This window comes from Otolemur garnettii, unplaced genomic scaffold, assembly GCF_000181295.1.
Source record: "Otolemur garnettii isolate 467f Iridium unplaced genomic scaffold, OtoGar3 scaffold00106, whole genome shotgun sequence".
NCBI lineage: Eukaryota > Metazoa > Chordata > Mammalia > Primates > Galagidae > Otolemur > Otolemur garnettii.
In genome coordinates, this window is record NW_003852501.1 from 2,867,583 (window position 1) to 2,884,668 (window position 17,086).

Genomic DNA, 17,086 nt, shown 5'->3' on the forward strand with positions numbered 1-17,086 from the left:
TTTGCGCTCCTGGGCTGCTTCAAAAGCTTTGTCTTCAGAGTCAGAGATCCTTTCTTCTGCCTATTGCACTCTGTTACGGAGGGATTCCACCGTGTCTTTCAGATCCTTGAGGGCTGCAACCTCTTGTCTCAGTGTTTCAAAATCTTTGATCATTTTATCTTTGAAATCGTTGAGTTCTTGAGACATCTTTTGAATAATTTCTTGAGATAACTTTTGAATAATTTCTTGAGATATCTTTTGAATAATTTCTTGAGAAATCTTTTGAATAATTTCTTCAACTCCTAATTCCTTCTTTTCTTCCATTCTGTTAATCTTATTTGCTATCCACATTCTGAACTCGATTTCTGACATTTCAGCCATTTGCTTGTGGATGGGGTCTTCAATTGTGTCTGCCCCATTTTCCCTTGGAGGAGTTGATCTACTCTTGTTATTCGAGTTGCCAGAGTTTTTCCGCTGATTCCGTCCCATGCTGAGTTTGGAGGCCTTATCAGAACCGTTCAGTTGGTGGCTTCTTTTGGTTGCCCAGAGAGACAGGCCAAGTGTGTCTGTTGTCTTCTCCCAGTTCCTGGGTGCTGGGCAACTGGGGTGCAGTGAAACAGTAGCAGCTGCACAGGAGTGTGCATGGCCGGATTAGACCTCGTTCAGCCTGCCGGGGCGACCCGGGAGGCAGGAGACAGGCAGCAGCCAGATTAGTCCTAGTTCAGCTCCTCCGGGGCAACTGGTGGAACAGGGGAACTGTAGTAGCTAGATCAGTCCTAGTTCAGCACCCTGGAGCAGCCAGGGGGTGGGGAAATGGCAGCGGTAATGCAGGGTACGTGAGCAACCAGATCAGTCCTAATTCAACCACGCCAGAGTAGCTGGGCGGGGGAGCAGCGGACTCCTTGACCGTAGCCCGTTGGACGCATAAAGCACTAGTAAGCCGATCTGTGCCCTCCCATCATGGGAGCCCTGAGCAGGGAACTCCCCCACTTCAGTCCATGGGACATACATGGCTCTAGCAACCAGTTCTGGGCCCGCCCAGGTGGTAGACCCCTCCACCACCACCTGCAGGGCAGACGTGGCTTTAGCAAGCAGTTCTAGGCCCACCCAGCTTGGGTGGCTGGAGCGGGGAACTCCTCCCCTGGCGCATATTTCTTTTTTTAGCTTCTTGCTTCATATTGGAGCAAAAGATATTTAGTTGTGATATTTTCAAACTAAATTGAGCCTTTTATTGTTATAAAGTGTCCCTCTCTTTCTCGTAATGCTTTTTGTCTATTTTGTCAGACATTTAATATATTAAAATAGCTATAAAAGCTCTCTTTTGTTTAACATTTGCATTGTATGTCTTTCCCATTTTTTTTTTTTTTAAGAGACAGAGTCTCACTTTGTCACCCTTGGTAGAGTGCTATGGCATTACAGCTCACAGCAACCTACAGCTCTTGGGCTTAGCAATTCTCTTACCTCAACCTCCCGAGTAGCTGGGACTACAGGCGCCCACCACAACACCTGGCCATTTTTTGTTGCAGTTTGGATGGGCCAGGTTTGAACCCGCCTCCCTTGGTACATAGGGCTGGAGCCCTACCCACTAATCTCCAACTTTTCCATATCCATTTATTTTAGTATTTGTTGGTAGCATGTAACGGGATTTTGTTTTCTTAACAATTTGATAGTTTTATTCTTTCAGAGAATCTATTTAATTTATATTTAATGAGATTATTGATTTGGTTTAAAATTTTCTATCTTACTATTTTTTTCTGCCTCTTTTGAAAATGTTTCATTTTCTCTTTTTTTGACTTCTTTTGTTTTTTATTATCTTATTTCTCTGTTATCTTGGTAGATTTATTCTCTGACCATTCTTTTAATGTTTCACTGAAGATAAGACTCTTCTTGAAATTATTAGTCTCCTAAAAATTAGTAGTTTTACTACTTCCTGGACCATCCCTGAATTTCATATTATTTATAACTTTTTTAATTCTGTAATTTATATGTATTCCTTCTTTATATTTTTCAGTTCTTTGCTGTAATTGTCAATATTGTCTTTTAGTTCATTGTACATATTAAGCATAGTTAATGTTAAAATCTGTGTCTGGTGTTTCCATTCTTTGTGTTCCCTTTCTATATTCTTTTGTTTCTTTTTGCTTTGTCTTAGGTATTCTTGCCTCCTATATGTCTGGTTGTTTCTATTGAATGCCAGACATTGTAAGTGAAAACTTTTAGAAATAATTTATGGCTCTATCTGTGTCTACACTATTCAGCATGAGGGCCACTCAACCACGTGTAACTATTTGCTTTTAAATTAGTTAAAATTAAAATAAAAAATTCATATCCTGTTGCATTGCCTACATTTCAAATGGTCATTTCAAATGTGGCCAGTGGCTGTCTTATCAGGAAAAGCAGATATAAAACTTTTCCATTACTGCAGGAGGTTCTGTTGGATAGCACAACTCTAAAGGATCTTATTTTTCACTATGGAGAGAATTTACTTTTCCTGTGGCCCTGCTAACACTAGGAGTCTCTGATTACCTTGATCCAGTTGAGTTTGAGATGATTCTAAATTGGACTTTGGCCCTTATGAGGGCTGGTATACTTCTATTTTCCTTTTACCCTTAGGGTGTAGCCTTTAGAGATCGCATTCTAAAACCTAGAAGATTATTAGAGCTGCTTCCTTGACAGGCCCTCAACTCCCATGTTCATCCCCTGAAGCTGTGAGCCTGTCAAAAACTGGGCTCAGCATCTCAGCCATGTCTTTGGAATTAGCAGATGCCTCTAGGAGAAAACCAGGCCCAAATGTGGGCTCACCTTTTTAACCTTCTCTCGTCTTTTTTAGTTTTGAGGACTTGTAATTTTGCTCTGTCTTGATGGTTTGCTAATGTATTCGAACTGATTTAAGAAACATTTTTTTCTCCAGATCTTTAAACTGTTCTTAGTCGGAAGATTTTTTTAAAAAACAGTAGTCCATCATAGCCCAAAGTAGAATTCCTCCACAAATGATATTTAATCAAATATTTTAAACAAATCTACTTAACAACTAACATGTTTAGTGCACTTTCACCTATGATTCTAACTATAGTTTTTTGTGATCAGTATCCTTACATAAAAGATAAGGCCAGGTGTGATAGCTCATGCCTGTAATCCTGCCACTTTGGGAGGCAGAGGAGTTCAAGACCAGGAGTTCAAGACCAGCCTGAGCAACAGAGTGAGACCCATCTCTACAGAAAAATTTTTACAGATTAGCTGGGTATAAGTGGTATGGGCCTGTAGTCCCGGCTACTTGGGAGGCTGAGGTGGGAGATTGCTTGAGCCCAGGAGTTAGAGGTTACACTGAGATATGGGTGACAGAGGGAGACCCTATCTCTGAAAATAAATAAATAATAGATCAAAGGTGATTAAAGGGTTAAAGGATTAAAGTGATTAGGATCAAAGAGATAAAAAAACACAGCTAGTTGATTGATAGCTGAGATTCAAACCCAGGTTCTCAGGCTTCACATCTTGTGTCTGTCATTGACCTATTGGCTGGCGGTAATAAACATTCAGTGAATGTTTAATGCATGACAGAGGCAGGCATGAAAACAGAGCTTTCTTATTGGCACCTCGGGTCCTTCTAAAGTCCCCTTTCTACTTTAAAATGAATTCCAGAATGAGTAATAAAATATTTTTATCCTTCTCAAATACTTGTAATAAACTATTTTTATCCTTCTCAAATACTTAAAATACTTGAGCTCCATAATATTTAAGATAATTTAAAAGAAATCTAAATATTATAGAAATATTTCTTTATTGGTGAGTCTATATTTTCCATTTCTTTTTCCAGTTTTCTATTATATAGTTTAATCTGAATCCTGTTAACTATGTTCTTTTTCCTCCCTAAGATAACTGCTAAAATACCAAGCACGGCAGTTACTAGACCTATAGCTACTGGATATGGGGTAGGTTTTTGTAAGCTGAAAATATTAAGATGCTTTTTCTCATACATAGTTATTTCACTTTAGGCAGTTCTGAGTAATTTTGACTATCTTTCAGTTCATGACCCAGATATCCATTTTAGATAGTTATGAACATTATAAAAGTCTAATTTGATTAATAGCTTCAAATATTCTAGTCACTTCGATTTGTAAATATATTAGAAAAATATTTTATTACTTTTTTCCATTTGTAAACCTTATGTTTGTGATTGACTTCCTTTCATTTTCTACATAATATAGCCAAGTTTCATGTGTGTTTCATTCGTTTATTTTATGTAAAGTTAGATGTTATGTAAATGTAATATTATTTATCGTAAAAAACTAATAAATACAAAATCTAAGTAAAACATTTCAGAGGTTTGTGTGAAGTCTTATATTTAAGATCTTTGGAGAAAAGAGATTATGGAAAACTCCATAAAAGTAACAAAGCTTTTAATCTTCTGCAAATTACCTATAGGGTGTTTTAACTTACATGAAATACTACAGGAATGAGAAAAATGGAAGAATGATATAGATGAGTATATCCTCAACCTTATGATAATATTTTTCTAAGAGGTCAGAAAAATGCCTTTAAAGCCGAGAGATTCAGGTTACTTGCCTTATAGTTCCTTTATATATGTGAAAAAAGTAACCTTCTACATAATATAATTGTGTATGATTTATTAATCAACCTGAGTATGTGTTACTCATAAATTTGACTTTTGGTGGTGTTTCAGAAAAAGAAACAATTAACTTTCTCTGTGAAGGACAGGTATTTTAGGCTTTGCAGGTCATATGTTCCATGTTGCAGCTATCCAACTCTGCATTTGTAATACAAAAGCTGCCATAGACATGAATAGGGCATGGCTATGTTCTAAAAAAACTTTATTTACAAAGACTGTGAGTTGTGGTTTGCTGATCCCTGTCTTAGATTCTCATCATGTCATCTTACACCCTCCGGTGGTAAGTGGAAAAAAATTATGTTTGTTCAGTCACCAATAGATTAATGAAAAAAGTTATGAAGAAAACTTCTTTAACTTGGTATTTAAAACTAAAGATAGATGTTTTTAGGAATCCTTTTAACATATTTTTCTGTTTACTAGTCCAAGACATCACTGGCATCATCGATGGGAAGACCAATGACAGGGGCTATTCAGGTATCATATCTTATCATATGGTTGTACATTTTGTGCCTTTCTTGTGACTTGGAATTGATTGCCAATTTTATCTTATATTATTTTAAAATATTAAGATGTTACTGTTGTAGGCACATTGATCATTTAAAATGTGGACTAAGGGTTGAACTGTTCAATATTTTTGGAAGGAAAGTCTTTTTGGATTTGTTTACTCAGATCTCAGATGAAATCCCTTTGGAGAGTGGACATAGGACTGATAGTTTGCTTATATGCTGTTTTCTGGGACCCATTTTTCCTGTGCAACCCTCTACAGCAATTTCTGTGGTTTCTCTCATAAACATACAGAAGACCAACCAAAGTAAGAGTAATGAGCTGATATGCTAATTAGTTTTTTCTTTATAAGACCAATTAGATCAAGGAATGGAAATTTTAAAGGGAAAAGAGAAGAGACAGGATTAATACATGAGGAGGCAGAAGGAAGGAATAAGCAGATAGTGACTAAAAATACGTACTGTAACTTGGGGCTATTAAGGTATGTGTCGTGTGCAAAACTGAAAATAGGAGGTAGATCTTATTTAAGAATACTTTTTAAATGATTCCTATTCTTTGAAGGATGGAGTTACTAGACCCATGACAGCAGTAAGAGCAGCTGGTTTTACCAAAGCAGCTTTGAGAGGTTTGTTTCACTATTTCTACTAATAATCTTTTTCACATCTTTTATTTTTCACTGTTTTATGAGTATGAATATTACTACTACTATTTTTAATAAAAATCTAACATGCTGTTGATTATAAGGAAGACCATTATTATAGGTGCCATTAAGAAAGGAAAGGGTCAGGCAGCGCCTGTGGCTCAGTGGTTAGGGCACCAGCCCCATATACTGAGGGTGGTGGGTTCAAACCCGTCCCTGGCCGAACTGCAATTAAAAAAAAAAAATAGCTGGACATTGTGGTGGGCGCTTGTAGTCCCAGCTACTCAGGAGGCTGAGGCAAGAGAATCACCTAAGTCCAGGAGGTGGAGGTTGCTGTGAGCAGTGTGACTCCATGGCACTCTGCCAAGGATGATAAAGTGAGACTCTGTCTCTACAAAAAAAAAAAAGAAAGAAAGAAAGGAAAGGGTTAACCTTCTACATTTCAGTTGAGGGTGGTAATTATACTGATGTATAATTTGTCAAGATTATACACTTTAACTATATACTTTAAATATGTACATTTTATCTTATGTAAGTTAGAGCTCAATTTTAAAAATGAAAGGTAAAAATAGTATTTAAATATTAGTATACAGTGATATTTATTATATCATTTATTATTAGATGATAATTTTAAAATAAAATTAATATAAAAATTAATGTTAATATACCAACAAGGAAAATTAAAAAGCTAGTACCAGATTATAAGTCATATGATTGATAATGCAGAATTTATAATAGAGATAGGCCACTGTGGGGGAGAAAGTAAATGCTGGGAGAGTATCTTGCTTTTTTGTGTGTGTTTTAACACATAGGTTTTATTTACATAGTTTAAATATACAATTTTATGTTAAAATTTCTTGCCAGTTTTTCAATATATGAAATATTTATGCAGACGCATGAAATGTCTCCCTTAATAAATAATTTAACAAATGGGTAAATGAAATAAATTTTCATAGTTTCATAGCAAGGTTTCATATTTTCATAGTATTTTCAATTTTGCTGGGTCACAAACTAAATATGAACTGTTGAATTGTGTCTCAGGCTCTGCATTTGACCCCCTCGGTCAGTCAAGAGGTCCTGCTCCTCCTTTGGAAACAAAAAATGAAGATAGGTATGCAAGTCCTTATCTATTGTTTATTGTTGTTACATATTTTTTTTCTTTTCCAAATAAGTAATTATTATTTTAAAACTTTGCGTAATCATCCATAGAAGTTGGAACCAACAAAAGAATCAAGTCTAAGAATAGCTATGCACTTTCTGTGGGATTTTATTATAATATTATTTGACTTAAAGATACAGGCTTATTAATATGAGTGTCAGTATTGACTCTCTTGAAGGCCACATGGAATTGTAAAATGTTAGTAAGATATGCTTATTTTTAAAGGATATTTCAAAGAAGAAAATTAAGAGAACACATAGGAAGTTAGTTTGTCATATTACTGAGAAATTTAACTTTGTAGAATTAACTTAGCTTTGGTTTAGTGGCTAAAAGTAGCCAAAAAACTATGATATACATCCAGTTGTGTATGTCTACTGGTATCTAAGTAGCTTGATGGTTACATGGTACAAATAATAGTAGAAGCTGACATTTACTGAGTGCTTGCTTCGTACCAGGTACTCTACCTGTGAAGATGAGCTATTATTGTCACTAGCTTATAGGGAGGGAATCTGAAGCACTGAGATCTTAAGAGAACTACTGTCTACTCTGATATATACATAGTAAAATTTTATTTAGGCAATGATGTACAATGAGTATTGCTATATTTGCTTGAGTAAACTGGTCATAAAACAACATTAATGTTATTTTGAATTATGACTGATTTGGGGATACATGAGTTGGTATTAATGGAGCCAGGATTTTTTTCTTTTTTTTTTTTTTTAGACAGAGTCTTACTATATTGCCCTTGGTAGAGTACTGTGGCGTCACAGCTCACAGCAACCTCAAACTCTTAGGCTTAAGAGATTCTCTTGCCTCAGCCTCCGAAGTAGCTGGGACTACAAGCACCCGCCACAATGCCCAGCTATTTTTTGGTTGTAATTGTCATTGTTATATGGCAGGCCCTGGGCTGGATTTGAGCCTGCCAGCTCTGGTGTATATGGCTGGTGCCCTGGCCACTGAGCTATAGGCGCCAAGCGTGGAGCCAGGATTTTTAAATTTCTTTACCTTGTTAGAAACTTTCTCTATGGCAAGTGTGGCGTACCTATAGTCATAGTGCTCTGGAGGCTGAGGCAGGAGGATCACTTTAGCCCAAGAGATTAAGGCTGTGGTGCCTCATTATTATACCTATAAATAACTGCTGCATTGCACTCCAGCCTGGGTGACATAGGAAGACCCATCTCTTCAAAGAAACAAAAATGAAGACGTTTTCTCTATGACTTTTTTTTGTTAGTAAATAAAACTTTTATGTAGTATCTCTTTATAGGGCCTTTAGTTTTCCACCATAAAATAAAGTTTTCATTTGCCATAAGATCTGGAAAAAAAAACTGCTTCCTTCTTGGGGTGGGAATATGATAGCCTGGGTCCTGGAATACATAGTTCGGTTTTAAATCCTGAGTCCATAATTTATTAACTTTGTGATCTTGGGCTTAATACTTTACTTTCTAAACTTCATTTTCCCTGTCAATAAAATGGGAACGATGGTAGTTCTTGTACAGATATTTGAGGTTATAAAGATTAAATGAAAGAAGTAGGGTAAAGCTCAGTGTTAAAGTACCAATTTATCTGTTTTTACTACTATTATAAGTAATTACTTGATGTAGTTATTAAAAGCAGTGGTGCATTTCCTTTTTAAAATTTATATGCTTTTGTTTTATCTGTGATTTATTCTTTAAAGTTTAAAAGAGTATAATGGACAGTGTTAAAAGTAAATCAAGTTTTAGTATAGATTATTAGTAGTTGAATAATTTAAGTTATGCCTATTTTTTTCTTTAATAGTCCAGAGGAAAAGATTAGACAGCTAGAGAAGAAAGTAAATGAGTTGGTAGAAGAGAGCTGTATTGCCAACAGTTGTGGAGACTTAAAATTGGTAAGTTCACATACTAATAGGATGCAAGTCATGAAGTGTGTATAGACTTTTATATATACACGTGTATATATATAGATATATTCTTTTATTGTTGAGTTCTTTGAATTTTGAATGAAGTGATTATTTTGAGAACTGGGAATTGTAACTCTGTTTCATGAATTTAGATGTCAAAATAAGTAGCTGATTTTGTAGTTTTTGACATTGATATTTTCAGTAGGGAAAAAATTCTAATGTATTGGTTGATTTAATTTTGCAGCCTGGTAAACTCCTGAATAAGATGCCAGTGTGTTGCAGAAAGGGATAGCTATCTTGAGCTGTACACAGTGCTAATTGCGGTTTTCTTATTGAAGACTCATTACCCAGAAATATTTTTTCCTAAGTAAACTAGAAAACCATAGTTTGCTTCCTGGCAATCCAACCCTATTTTTTAAAATTTAGTCTTTTAATTTGTTTTATTTGCATTACTTTGATTGTTGTACCATATAAATTTAATTTTGGTGACTTAATTATTGGATTAATGAATACTATTAGAGAGAAATATTCAATCTAAAAAGCTATTTTTATTGCTCAAAGAACTGTTTTTTGTTTTTTTTGTTTTTCTGTAGTCCTTAAAAAATAGTCCCATGGTGAATTTGCCTGTGGTTAGACTTGGTAGGAATCAAGAAAGGTTCTTGGCATTCTGAGAAAGGTCTCAGCCAAGCTAAGCATCTGTTGTAACATTGGGTAACAGTTATTTCTTGACTTGTCTGTATTTTGAGCACCCCAGAAGCCAAACAAAATTCATCTAAATTCCTACCTTGCAAGATTGAATTAAAATACCCAAAGGTATTTTAATACATAGTTCTTCCCAGGTCCTTCCAGGTCCTTTCCTAAAGATAAAGGACCTGGGAAGAAAAAAAGGCTGGTGAGCATGGTCAAACCAAAATGGTCATGAAAATTATATTAGTAAAGAAACTGGACTTGGGACAAACACACCCCACATTTTATCCCTTATTTTTTCTCCTCCTTTCCCTGAAAAACCACACAGACATTTCTGTGCCAGTGAGCATCAGTTTAAACAAATACTCTGAGTTCTGTGTTTTCAAGGCAAAATTATGGTAAGAGTATGGAGGGACATCCTGGGAAGTCCAGGTATAGAAAATGAATTCAGCCAAGCTTCGTGTAGATTTTCCCAAATGCATAAAAGTTGATGAAGGCTCAAAGTGATTTACAAAGTATAAATCTGGTTTCAGGCCTTAGAAAAGGCAAAAGATGCAGGAAGAAAAGAGAGAGTCCTGGTGAGACAACGAGAACAAGTTACAACACCAGAAAATATCAATTTGGATTTAACTTACTCAGTAAGTGTTGAAATACCTGCTGAAAAAAATTATTTTGGCTAGGATTTGTGGATTCCAAAGACTTCTTTCTTTTTTCTTTCTTATTTTACTTTAAAAATCTTTTTGGTCCTCATGTTCCAGAATTAGATTAATGATAATGTCTGTCACCTTTGGTATTTTGGCTAAAATCAAGTGTAATAATAATCTTTAGTTCATGAGATACTCTTGTCTTTGGTTTGTGCAAAGACCTCTTTTATTTATTTAGCTGTTAAATAAGTTAGTAAGTACTTGGAAAATACCCATCATCCAATGGCTCTCTTTCCTTTTCTTTTTCTTTTTGATTTGACAGTGGGGTCTTTAGGGTCTATTTCTTGAAGTGTATTAATATTTATGCTATCTAGGGCAGTTATTTCGATGAAATTGTAATGCAGGCTTGTGAGTCAGTGATTTTTCAAGGACTTCAAAACAAACTAGGCAAATAAGATGGTGTTCTATGAGGGTAGTGGGTAAAAAATGATAGTGCCTCTAATTTCTAGAAAAATGTTCTTAATTTTGAAAAGACATTTCCTTGATGTTAGTGTTATTCTTTGTATATCTTCCAGAGATTAATAGATGGCAAATACTACGTAATTAAATAGAATACATAGAAAATTAAGTTGAAATTTAGGGGATCACTCTTCATGTATTGTTCTGCTTCATTTGGAATGCAAGACATTTTTTGTTTACTTAATTTCCTAATTGCTTTGGGATCTTAATATAAGCAGGTAACTTTGCTATAGGATTTTAATCTCTAGAAAGTTTACAGATGAAAGAGGCTTAAAATGGTCATTATGTGTCTTTTTTGCAATGTTTTTCCTTAGGTTCTTTTCAACTTGGCCAGTCAGTATTCAGCTAATGAAATGTATGCTGAAGCACTAAACACATATCAAGTAATAGTGAAAAACAAGATGTTTAGCAATGCAGGTAGGTGTATATAATCAGTTTTTCCAATAGGTATAGTTGTGATAATTTATGTCTCCTCATTTTATGCTTTCTTATGATGAAATGGGTAAGCAAATGAGTATTTATGATAGGGGTCTTTGCTTAATGATACTATTTATATGAAAATCTACACAAATACATATGAAGAAATATAGTTGGTATGAGGTATTACTGCCTTATAGGAAACAAAAACGGTATTCTGTTAACACAAGTAGAATGAGCCATGGCAACATCATAGAACATGCTTTCTTTAATACAGAATATCCACAAGAGACTATAATTTATATTTAGCATTTACATTGTGTAATTTTTGGTAGCAGTATTTATATTTATCAGGATATCATTTCCTTTAATATGCTAAAATGCATGTGGCATTATTGAGTCTACTTTTAAAATGTCTTGTATTTCTTAAGCCCCATGTTTTTCTTAGAAGAATATACTTCCAGCTTCATAAGGTAGATTAGTTGTTTAACAGCCATATTTTCAGGAACCTGTCTATCTTTTTTTTTTTTTTTTTTTAGACAGAGCCTCAAGCTGTCCCCCTGGGTAGAGTGCCATGGCATTACAGCTCACAGCAACCTCCAACTCCTGGGCTCAAGCGAGTCTCTTGCCTTCACCTCCCAAGTAGCTGGGACCACAGGCGCCCGCCACAACACCCGGCTATTTTTTGGTTGCAGCCCTCATTGTTGTTTTGGCAGGTCCAGGCTGGGGATTCGAACCCGCCACCTTAGGTGTACGTGGCTGGCGCCTTAGCCGGTTGAGCTATAGGCGCCGAGCCGGAACCTGTCTATCTTTAAGTTCCTTTTCTTCTGAGAAGATGAGTGTGAAAATAGTATAATTATTTTAACGTTAGAGTTTTAGGTAGTGTCTGTAGCTTCATAACTTGAGAACAGCTTTAGAGAGTATGAGTGAATTAAAGTCATATAAAGTGGAAAAGGTGAAAAAAATGAGACCATTATACATTGATTAACTTTCTTTAATTAGGAAGATTGAAAGTGAACATGGGAAATATTTATTTAAAGCAAAGAAATTATTCCAAAGCCATTAAATTCTACCGAATGGCATTAGATCAAATTCCAAGTGTCCATAAGGAAATGAGGTAAGTTTATACCATGATAACTTAAATTTAAGTGTTGTTTTTCCACAATAAAGTAATTCTTCTGATCTATTTTCAGTAGGTTGAACATTTTGAAGTGCTTATACACAGAGGTGTTAGATTTATGTTATATGTGTTGCATTTTGATCTATTCCCTTGCTACTTGCACATATTTGTATAATGACAAGTTAAAGGTTAAAGGTTGTATGTAACCAAGGGAAATTAAACTAAGCTAAATGACTGATACAGGGATTAACCCTGCCAGCCATTAGTACCATGATACAACTTAACTCCAACCTGGAATCATAATAGCATTCCTCCAGAACATATAAAATTCTAGAATACAGGGCTAGAAATTAAAGCCCCCTTATGTTGTTACTGTAGCTAGAGATTAAAATAATGAGAGGAAAGGATTACATCTGAATCTCAGGGGAGGGGTAGAAACTGGGATATTTTCCATTCCTATAATATTTAGGTACAGAAACAGTAAATTACCTTATGGTCTAGACTCTTGGTAACTAAGGGAACATAAGAAGTTTCCAGCATATTTACTGGACATAATCCCCTAGACCCAGTAGAGTTCCCTTGTGAAAGTTAATTTATTTGTAATGCCACCTTTCACGATCATTTGTTTTTGAATTTTGCATGCTCTCTCATCAGCAGCAGCAGATATTATCTAGCTTACAAAACATAATGCCCTTGAGGTGAGGCAAAGAATTTGAGCATTTTAGAAAAAGGTAATAATATTGGGTAGCAGATATTAAGTGGTTAAAAATCAATAATTGAGACAATGGGTGCTATTAGTTGAGGAAATCATTATTGAGAACAAGAATAGTCAAGGGAGGCTTTATGAAGAAGGTATAGTTGAGATAGATTCCTTAAGTGAGAGAAGAGAAGGGGTATCATTCTAGACAAAGGGCACACTTTGAGGGAAGTAAGCATCCATGATGATCAGAGGATTATGAATAAACTAATTTGGTAGAGGGATTATTTTGAGGATTTTGATGATCAGAGGATTATGAATAAACTAATTTGGTAGAGGGATTATTATTTTCTGGTTAGAAATAAGGTAAGATTATATCCACTAAAATGGTTTTAACCAGAAAGACAATAAAAAGTGTTTGGTGAAAGTATAGAAAGATTAGAAACATTACTCTTTAGAGATACAAAATGGTGCACCTACTTTGGAAAACATGCAGTTTCTTTGAAAAGTGAAACACAAATTTACCATATGGCCATCAGTTCCTCTGGTAGGTATATACCAAAGAGAAATGAGAACATACATTGTCACAAAGGCTTATCTGGGAATGTTCATAACAGCATTATTCATAACAGCAAAAAAGTGCAAAGGATAAATAAAATATGATATATATGCATACTGCATAATGCTATTTGGCAGGAATGAAGTACTGATACATGTTACAATAAGGAGCAACCTCAAAAAGATTATGTTAGGGAAGTAGGCCAGACACAAAATATCACATATTGTATGATTCCATTTATATGCAACATCTAGAAAAGGGAGACCGAAAATAGATTAGTGGTTGCAAAGGGGCTAGAGGAAAAAATGGGAATTATTAATGGGCATAGGTTTTCATTTTAGAGTAATGGAAATGACTTAAAGTGAGGATGTGGTTACAGTTCCACAACTGTATAAATACAGCAATAGTTATTGAATCACGTACTTAAAACATAATTTTATGGCATATGTGGTGTATACATGTGTATGTTGTGTGTGTGTGTAAAACTTTATCAGTTAAGTTTTTAATAATGCAAAAACTTTTAAAGTGGCTAAAGTAAAAAGGAAACTACTTGTGTAGTGGCTTGAAGTCCATATTAAAGAGTTTAAAATTTTAAAGCCTATCCATTTTTTTTCAGGATTAAAATAATGCAGAACATTGGAGTTACATTTATTAGGACTGGTCAGTATTCAGATGCCATTAATTCATTTGAGCACATAATGAGTATGGCACCAAATCTGAAGGCAGGTTTCAACCTAATTCTCAGTTATTTTGCCATTGGAGACCGAGAGAAAATGAAGAAGTCATTTCAAAAATTGATTGCTGTTCCATTAGAAATTGATGAAGATGACAAATATATTTCACCAAGTGTGAGTATGAAAAAGACAGTTATATAGCCACCTTTCAGTTACCTGTGTTTTTCTGTTTTCAGAATAAGAAAGTTGAAATATATGTATTTTCATATGGAGAATATGCTCTTAATGGGGAGTAGAGCTATGGATCATACTGAGTAATTATATTTGAGTTTTTTATATTTAGAATTAAAATACCATACATTTGTGCTAATAACCACAGCTTGTGTATATTTGGCCCTAATCTTTCCAGCCTATTTTATCAGTTTCTTGGAATCAAGCTTAGTTCAGTGAAGATAGATATCTTAGTTCAGTGATGGATAATCAGAAGTATGAAAAAAAAGTTCTACTCTACAGAAGGGAAAATAGTTTAGAAAGATTAATTTATTTTCCATTTTACATAACTAGTAAGTGAGGAAGTTGATTAGAAATCCAAGTTCATGGTGTTTACTTCACAATTATTCATTTTTTCAATTTTATTTTCCCAGGATGATCCCCATACTAACTTAGTGATTGAAGCTATAAAAAATGATCATCTTAGGCAAATGGAACGTGACAGGTAATACCTTGGGCAATTAATAATTAAAACATAATAATGTAGTTTTAATTTTTATAAAAGAGTTGAATGTTCATTTCTGACTGTTTCTTCCAAAACTTGTTCTATTCAATATATTTCTTGAATAGTGGTATCATTTCACCATTTTTGCACTTTACTAGATTCTCTTTTCTCCATCAACTCATCTCAGCTCTTATGCTGATTTTATTTATTTCTTAATTATTCTGTAACTGCTTTCCCTCTGTATTTAGTAGAATATTAGAACTTAACTTTGCCCTTATTTCAAAAATTATGCCTTTTGTATTTTTGTCCTACCTCCCAATTAAATACCAACTCTGAGACAAAATTGTACTTATTTCATTTCTTTTTCCTTCTGATGTAATATTACAACCTGTTTCTACTTACATTTGACACTAAATGTCTGGTTTTCCCCACACCAACTACCTAAATTATCCAACTCTCTGGACGCCAAGGACTCTGTCTAATAGGACTGCTCCGGTGCCCCACTCTCCACTGCAGATAACCAGTTCTAAGTCTGGGCCTCCTGTACTTCTGACTGACCTGCTATAAATCAGAGGTTCTCAGCACCCCCTCCTCAGGGAACCCCTCCTCAGATTCAGTAATTTTCTAAAACAGTTCATAGGACTCAGGATAACACTTTACTACATTTACTACTTTATTATAAAAAGTATAATTTAGAAACAAACAAATGGAGGAAATGTGTAGGTAGGTGGGAAGGGGTGTAGAGCTTCCATGCCCTCTCTGGATATACCATTTTCCTAGTATCTCTGTGTCTTTTCCAACCTGGAAGCTCTCTGAATTCCATCTTTTAGGTTATTATGGAGGTTCCATTATGTAGGTATGATGAATTATATTATTGAACTAACTCAATCTCCAGCTCTTTTCCTCTTCCTGGAGGTCTAGAGATGGAGCTGAGAGTTCCAGCTCTCTCATGTCATGGTTGGTTCCTATGACAACCAGCCCCTATCTTGAAGCTTTCTGAGGGCCACCAAAAAATTACCTCATTAGCATAAACTCAGGTATGTTTAAAAGGGGCTTACTGTGAGCAACAAAAGACACTTCTGTCACTGAAGAAGTTTCAAGGGTTTTAGGAAGTGTGTGTCAGGAACCAGGATGAAGACCAATATATTTCTTCTTATATCACATCACAGGTGCCTAGTCTCTTCCAAGTATGGTTTGAAAAGTTTTGATATTGCTGAGAGTACTGGCTCACCCTGTAGTTCTAGCATTCTAGGAGGTTGAGGAGGGTAGATTGCTTGAGCTTAGCAGTATAAAACCAACTCTAGCTTGAGCAAGAGTAGGACCCCATCTCTACTAAAAATAGAAAAACTAATGGTAGGTGCTTGTAGTCCCAACCTCTCAGGAGGCTGAGGCAAGAGGATCCCTTGAGCCCAGGAGTTTAAGGTTGTTGTGAGCTACAGTTAACACCACAGCACTCTACCCACAGCAACAGAGTAAGACTCTGTCTCAAAAAAAAAAGGGAAAATTTTAATAGTTATTGAACATGCAGTAGGTATATTAGAACTATATCATATGGTGGAGGGTCCTTAATCTTTTTTTTAAATTGTGGTTAAAACACATAGAACATAAAATTTACTACCTTAACAATTTTTAAGAGTATGGTTCAGTAGTGTTAAATGCATTCACATTTTTGTATAACCAGTCTCCACAACTCTATTCATCTTGTTAAAATAAACCTCTGTACTCATTAAATAATAGCTCCTCTTTCTTCTCTTCCCCTAGACCTGGCAACCACCATTCTACTGTCTCAATGATTTTGACTATTCTGGGTACCTCATACTACATATAAGTGGAACCATATAGTATTTGTCTTTTTGTGACTGGTTTATTGCACTTAGCAGGATATCCTCAAGGTTTATTCACAGTATAGTATGTGTTAGAATTTCCTTTCTTTTAAGGCTGAGTGATATTCTATGGGATATATGGAGGCCTCTTAATCTTGAGGAATTAGTTTTGCTTTAAAAATAAAACACAGGGCGGCACCTGTAACTCAGTGGGTAGGGTGCCGGCCGCATATACCGAGGGTGGCGGATTTGGGCCCAGCTCTGGCCAAATTCCAACAAAAAATTAGCTGGACATTGTGGCAGGTGCCTGTAGTCCCAGCTACTTGGGAGGCTGAGGCAAGAGAATCACCTAAGCCCAGGAGTTGGAAGTTGCTGTGAGTTGTGTGACACCATGGCACTCTACCGAGAATGATAAAGTAAGACTGTCTCTACCAAAAAATAAATAA

General features: G+C 35.4%; 1 protein-coding gene across 3 annotated transcripts in view; it reads left to right on the top strand.

Annotated features, from left to right (window-relative positions):
* IFT88 (intraflagellar transport 88) overlaps window positions 1-17,086 on the top strand; it is a 122,888-nt gene that overhangs the window by 25,671 nt on the left and 80,131 nt on the right. The window contains exons 4-13 of one of the 3 annotated variants that reach the window (XM_012809491.2): window positions 3,849-3,905; window positions 5,024-5,077; window positions 5,669-5,732; window positions 6,789-6,858; window positions 8,683-8,773; window positions 10,006-10,110; window positions 10,950-11,052; window positions 12,055-12,169; window positions 14,045-14,276; window positions 14,747-14,817. In XM_012809491.2, the coding sequence (XP_012664945.1) occupies window positions 3,849-3,905; window positions 5,024-5,077; window positions 5,669-5,732; window positions 6,789-6,858; window positions 8,683-8,773; window positions 10,006-10,110; window positions 10,950-11,052; window positions 12,055-12,169; window positions 14,045-14,276; window positions 14,747-14,817 (962 nt within the window). Of the gene's footprint in view, window positions 1-3,848; window positions 3,906-5,023; window positions 5,078-5,583; window positions 5,589-5,668; window positions 5,733-6,788; window positions 6,859-8,682; window positions 8,774-10,005; window positions 10,111-10,949; window positions 11,053-12,054; window positions 12,170-14,044; window positions 14,277-14,746; window positions 14,818-17,086 lie in introns of those variants that run through there. The other 2 variants (XM_023517246.1, XM_023517247.1) reach the window with 2 other exon arrangements.